The sequence below is a fragment of the Protomyctophum parallelum genome, assembly GCF_964188405.1.
Source record: "Protomyctophum parallelum genome assembly, chromosome: 8".
NCBI classification, from domain to species: Eukaryota; Metazoa; Chordata; class Actinopteri; order Myctophiformes; family Myctophidae; genus Protomyctophum; species Protomyctophum parallelum.
Genome location: NC_139703.1, coordinates 37,006,179 through 37,013,678, shown reverse-complemented (window position 1 = coordinate 37,013,678; position 7,500 = coordinate 37,006,179). Strand labels below are relative to the sequence as shown.

The window sequence follows — 7,500 nt, the reverse complement described above, 5'->3', positions numbered from 1 at the left end:
TCATTATATCACCTACAGTACCAATATATTATCTCCATAAAGTAGGTCCTCACTAATGCTCATTATATCACCGTACAGTACCAATATATTATCTCCATAAAGTAGGTCCTCACTAATGCTCATTATATCACCTACAGTACCAATATATTATCTCCATAAAGTAGGTCCTTACTAATGCTCATTATATCACCTACAGTACCAATATATTATCTCCATAAAGTAGGTCCTCACTAATGCTCATTATATCACCTACAGTACCAATATATTATCTCCATAAAGTAGGTCCTTACTAATGCTCATTATATCACCTACAGTACCAATATATTATCTCCATAAAGTAGGTCCTTACTAATTCTCATTATATCACCTACAGTACCAATATATTATCTCCATAAAGTAGGTCCTTACTAATGCTCATTATATCACCTACAGTACCAATATATTATCTCCATAAAGTAGGTCCTCACTAATGCTCATTATATCACCGTACAGTACCAATATATTATCTCCATAAAGTAGGTCCTCACTAATGCTCATTATATCACCTACAGTACCAATATATTATCTCCATAAAGTAGGTCCTCACTAATGCTCATTATATCACCTACAGTACCAATATATTATCTCCATAAAGTAGGTCCTTACTAATGCTCATTATATCACCCTACAGTACCAATATATTATCTCCATAAAGTAGGTCCTCACTAATGCTCATTATATCACCGTACAGTACCAATATATTATCTCCATAAAGTAGGTCCTTACTAATGCTCATTATATCACCTACAGTACCAATATATTATCTCCATAAAGTAGGTCCTCACTAATGCTCATTATATCACCTACAGTACCAATATATTATCTCCATAAAGTAGGTCCTCACTAATGCTCATTATATCACCTACAGTACCAATATATTATCTCCATAAAGTAGGTCCTTACTAATGCTCATTATATCACCCTACAGTACCAATATATTATCTCCATAAAGTAGGTCCTCACTAATGCTCATTATATCACCCTACAGTACCAATATATTATCTCCATAAAGTAGGTCCTTACTAATGCTCATTATATCACCTACAGTACCAATATATTATCTCCATAAAGTAGGTCCTTACTAATGCTCATTATATCACCCTACAGTACCAATATATTATCTCCATAAAGTAGGTCCTCACTAATGCTCATTATATCACCTACAGTACCAATATATTATCTCCATAAAGTAGGTCCTTACTAATGCTCATTATATCACCCTACAGTACCAATATATTATCTCCATAAAGTAGGTCCTCACTAATGCTCATTATATCACCGTACAGTACCAATATATTATCTCCATAAAGTAGGTCCTTACTAATGCTCATTATATCACCTACAGTACCAATATATTATCTCCATAAAGTAGGTCCTCACTAATGCTCATTATATCACCTACAGTACCAATATATTATCTCCATAAAGTAGGTCCTCACTAATGCTCATTATATCACCTACAGTACCAATATATTATCTCCATAAAGTAGGTCCTTACTAATGCTCATTATATCACCCTACAGTACCAATATATTATCTCCATAAAGTAGGTCCTCACTAATGCTCATTATATCACCTACAGTACCAATATATTATCTCCATTAATGTAGGTCCTTACTAATGCTCATTATATCACCTACAGTACCAATATATTATCTCCATAAAGTAGGTCCTTACTAATGCTCATTATATCACCTACAGTACCAATATATTATCTCCATAAAGTAGGTCCTTACTAATGCTCATTATATCACCTACAGTACCAATATATTATCTCCATAAAGTAGGTCCTTACTAATGCTCATTATATCACCTACAGTACCAATATATTATCTCCATAAAGTAGGTCCTCACTAATGCTCATTATATCACCGTACAGTACCAATATATTATCTCCATAAAGTAGGTCCTCACTAATGCTCATTATATCACCGTACAGTACCAATATATTATCTCCATAAAGTAGGTCCTTACTAATGCTCATTATATCACCTACAGTACCAATATATTATCTCCATAAAGTAGGTCCTTACTAATGCTCATTATATCACCTACAGTACCAATATATTATCTCCATAAAGTAGGTCCTCACTAATGCTCATTATATCACCGTACAGTACCAATATATTATCTCCATAAAGTAGGTCCTCACTAATGCTCATTATATCACCTACAGTACCAATATATTATCTCCATAAAGTAGGTCCTCACTAATGCTCATTATATCACCTACAGTACCAATATATTATCTCCATAAAGTAGGTCCTTACTAATGCTCATTATATCACCCTACAGTACCAATATATTATCTCCATAAAGTAGGTCCTCACTAATGCTCATTATATCACCTACAGTACCAATATATTATCTCCATAAAGTAGGTCCTTACTAATGCTCATTATATCACCCTACAGTACCAATATATTATCTCCATAAAGTAGGTCCTTACTAATGCTCATTATATCACCCTACAGTACCAATATATTATCTCCATAAAGTAGGTCCTCACTAATGCTCATTATATCACCTACAGTACCAATATATTATCTCCATAAAGTAGGTCCTTACTAATGCTCATTATATCACCCTACAGTACCAATATATTATCTCCATAAAGTAGGTCCTCACTAATGCTCATTATATCACCTACAGTACCAATATATTATCTCCATAAAGTAGGTCCTTACTAATGCTCATTATATCACCCTACAGTACCAATATATTATCTCCATAAAGTAGGTCCTTACTAATGCTCATTATATCACCCTACAGTACCAATATATTATCTCCATAAAGTAGGTCCTTACTAATGCTCATTATATCACCCTACAGTACCAATATATTATCTCCATAAAGTAGGTCCTCACTAATGCTCATTATATCACCTACAGTACCAATATATTATCTCCATTAATGTAGGTCCTTACTAATGCTCATTATATCACCTACAGTACCAATATATTATCTCCATAAAGTAGGTCCTTACTAATGCTCATTATATCACCTACAGTACCAATATATTATCTCCATAAAGTAGGTCCTTACTAATGCTCATTATATCACCTACAGTACCAATATATTATCTCCATAAAGTAGGTCCTCACTAATGCTCATTATATCACCGTACAGTACCAATATATTATCTCCATAAAGTAGGTCCTCACTAATGCTCATTATATCACCTACAGTACCAATATATTATCTCCATAAAGTAGGTCCTTACTAATGCTCATTATATCACCGTACAGTACCAATATATTATCTCCATAAAGTAGGTCCTTACTAATGCTCATTATATCACCTACAGTACCAATATATTATCTCCATAAAGTAGGTCCTTACTAATGCTCATTATATCACCTACAGTACCAATATATTATCTCCATAAAGTAGGTCCTTACTAATGCTCATTATATCACCTACAGTACCAATATATTATCTCCATAAAGTAGGTCCTTACTAATGCTCATTATATCACCTACAGTACCAATATATTATCTCCATAAAGTAGGTCCTTACTAATGCTCATTATATCACCTACAGTACCAATATATTATCTCCATAAAGTAGGTCCTTACTAATGCTCATTATATCACCTACAGTACCAATATATTATCTCCATAAAGTAGGTCCTTACTAATGCTCATTATATCACCCTACAGTACCAATATATTATCTCCATAAAGTAGGTCCTTACTAATGCTCATTATATCACCCTACAGTACCAATATATTATCTCCATAAAGTAGGTCCTTACTAATGCTCATTATATCACCTACAGTACCAATATATTATCTCCATAAAGTAGGTCCTCACTAATGCTCATTATATCACCTACAGTACCAATATATTATCTCCATAAAGTAGGTCCTTACTAATGCTCATTATATCACCTACAGTACCAATATATTATCTCCATAAAGTAGGTCCTTACTAATGCTCATTATATCACCTACAGTACCAATATATTATCTCCATAAAGTAGGTCCTTACTAATGCTCATTATATCACCGTACAGTACCAATATATTATCTCCATAAAGTAGGTCCTTACTAATGCTCATTATATCACCTACAGTACCAATATATTATCTCCATAAAGTAGGTCCTTACTAATGCTCATTATATCACCTACAGTACCAATATATTATCTCCATAAAGTAGGTCCTTACTAATGCTCATTATATCACCTACAGTACCAACCAATATATTATCTCCATAAAGTAGGTCCTCACTAATGCTCATTATATCACCGTACAGTACCAATATATTATCTCCATAAAGTAGGTCCTTACTAATGCTCATTATATCACCTACAGTACCAATATATTATCTCCATAAAGTAGGTCCTCACCAATGCTCATTATATCACCGTACAGTACCAATATATTATCTCCATTAATGTAGGTCCTTACTAATGCTCATTATATCACCGTACAGTACCAATATATTATCTCCATAAAGTAGGTCCTTACTAATGATCATTATATCACCTACAGTACCAATATATTATCTCCATAAAGTAGGTCCTTACTAATGATCATTATATCACCTACAGTACCAATATATTATCTCCATAAAGTAGGTCCTCACTAATGCTCATTATATCCCTCTGTGTCTCAGAGACGGGCTGCAGATAGCGTATATAATACTATGGTTCATAAAAATGTTCCTATCGATGATATAAGGATTCTGATTAAGCTAATGGAAACTACAGCCCTTTAATTATCTTCCTGGAAAGTTAGTAGTGTGATGAAATAGAAGCCTCATTTGTACAATACTGATGTTTTTTTTCTTTTAGCGAATCATTAAAAACAGAGCATTTAGCAGACCCTCTTAATCCAGAGCGATTTACATTAAACAAGAACAAAAAGCATGGCAATACACAATATACTATACAAAGTTATCATGAGTCATACGTAAGCTAAGAACGTAACAGTGGAATATCTATGAAATGAAACTATGCATAATATAGTGCTATGTTTATGGTGCGTGCATTGCATCATTGCGTCTTTGCAATGAACTAACTCACCCACATAGTAGGGGGTGTAGCAGGGCGTCTGTGAACTAACTCACCCACATAGTAGGGGGTGTAGCAGGGCGTCTGTGAACTAACTCACCCACATAGTAGGGGGTGTAGCATGGTGTCTGTGAACTAACTCACCCACATAGTAGGGGGTGTAGCAGGGTGTCTGTGAACTAACTCACCCACATAGTAGGGGGTGTAGCAGGGCGTCTGTGAACTAACTCACCCACATAGTAGGGGGTGTAGCAGGGCGTCTGTCTGTGAACTAACTCACCCACATAGTAGGGGGTGTAGCAGGGCGTCTGTGAACTAACTCACCCACATAGTAGGGGGTGTAGCAGGGCGTCTGTGAACTAACTCACCCACATAGTAGGGGGTGTAGCATGGTGTCTGTGAACTAACTCACCCACATAGTAGGGGGTGTAGCAGGGCGTCTGTCTGTGAACTAACTCACCCACATAGTAGGGGGTGTAGCAGGGCGTCTGTGAACTAACTCACCCACATAGTAGGGGGTGTAGCATGGTGTCTGTGAACTAACTCACCCACATAGTAGGGGGTGTAGCAGGGCGTCTGTCTGTGAACTAACTCACCCACATAGTAGGGGGTGTAGCAGGGTGTCTGTGAACTAACTCACCCACATAGTAGGGGGTGTAGCAGGGCGTCTGTGAACTAACTCACCCACATAGTAGGGGGTGTAGCAGGGCGTCTGTGAACTAACTCACCCACATAGTAGGGGGTGTAGCAGGGTGTCTGTGAACTAACTCACCCACATAGTAGGGGGTGTAGCAGGGTGTCTGTGAACTAACTCACCCACATAGTAGGGGGTGTAGCAGGGCGTCTGTCTGTGAACTAACTCACCCACATAGTAGGGGGTGTAGCAGGGTGTCTGTGAACTAACTCACCCACATAGTAGGGGGTGTAGCAGGGTGTCTGTGAACTAACTCACCCACATAGTAGGGGGTGTAGCAGGGCGTCTGCAGGGGGTTGTGTAGCGTGGTCTCTTTAGCGAAGCCAAAGTCTGTCAGTTTGAGGTCTGCCTTCCTGTCTTTGCTGGTGTAGAGCAGGTTCTCTGGCTGGAGGGGGGGGGGGAGAAGGAATCATCGTTTAGGCCTCACTGAATGAATGAGTAGTGGTTTAAAGCACTGGTTCAGCTTGTGAAGGTACTGTACCACTAACCTTGATGTCTCTGTTCATGTTGTGAAGCTACTGTACATACTGTACCACTAACCTTGATGTCTCTGTGGGCGATGTTCATGTTGTGAAGGTACTGGATGGCTGTGCCGATGTCCCTCATGATCTCTGACCCCTCTGGGAGGACAGAAAGACATCCGTCACACTCCAACCACCGTACAAATGTTAGGATACAGTATAAACAACGAGTTCTAGTATGAATTGTGTAGGAAATAAATCCATATTTCATGCGTTGTTTTGTTTTTTTAGTCACTGACATATTATATACTCATGCTTACATTCTCAAGAGTAAAACTGTTGTTAAACATCTGCATTAAATAATTTACAAGAAGTCTACACAATTAGAGAATGAGGAATGACTTTTGTCCATTTTTCATTGCACTGTACTTCTTAATTATGAAATGAACAATCACGCTGGTACTGTACCACGTGCCAAAATAGCACATCTGCAACAAACTGTATATTGGATTTTCTGCTAAGAACGGGTTATTCTGGTTGCCATTTTCCTGCCTACCAGTAGGCTAGTAGGCTATAGTAGTACAGTAGTACAGTAGGCTGCTGCTTAATTATCAAATGATTAAATACACGCTGTATGGTTTCTTTGATTTGGGCGTCAGCTGACAAAATAACATAACCTTCAGCTACATTTCCAAACACATGTAGGCCTATGCTCTGCTCGCTACCTGTCCTCAAACGAGCATGACAGTGTAATCTAAAATAATAATGGTCAGATCGCACACAGACAGATTATATATTTACTGCAGAGAGAAAACATGTTTGCTGATCACTCGTCACTCTCGTAGTGTTTTTCCCCCTCTCCCTGGTTCCATAAGGATATGTCTTCTCGTCAAGTAAGATGTAAACATTGAGAACTGTTTTGACGCGAGGGGAGGGGAGGCGGCTACCAGATCAGAAAACATAACATTTTCTAACAGCGAATAATAATAATACCACCGTCGATCCAGAGCCATAGAGTAGAAGAGTTGTGACAAGTCAAAGATAGTAGAGAGATGGAAGATGGTGACAGTGACAGTGTACACACCAGCGTCACTGACAAGCAAACTTACGAACTACAGACTGGCAGCCAAGTAGCCTAGCATCCTACTAGCCTACATGTAGGCAGATGGCGCCCAAATAAGCCAAAATCCTACCGAACGCATCACTGCGCCCTCCCCCTATAAATCAAGCTTTAGAATAATCGTTCTACCCTCGAAACATGCCAGAGGGTATAGATATAGAACTTTT

The 7,500-nt window shown here is 37.7% G+C and overlaps 1 protein-coding gene across 1 annotated transcript in view; it reads right to left on the bottom strand.

Moving 5' to 3' along the window:
• The window catches only part of LOC310863838 (MAP kinase-activated protein kinase 3-like), a 58,107-nt gene that overhangs the window by 15,218 nt on the left and 35,389 nt on the right, over positions 1 to 7,500 (bottom strand). Inside the window, exons 4-5 of the mRNA XM_083772337.1 lie at positions 6,293 to 6,372; positions 6,011 to 6,137 (exon numbers count right to left, since the gene is read on the bottom strand). Of these exons, the coding sequence (XP_083628463.1) occupies positions 6,011 to 6,137; positions 6,293 to 6,372 (207 nt within the window). The remainder of the gene's footprint in view (positions 1 to 6,010; positions 6,138 to 6,292; positions 6,373 to 7,500) is intronic.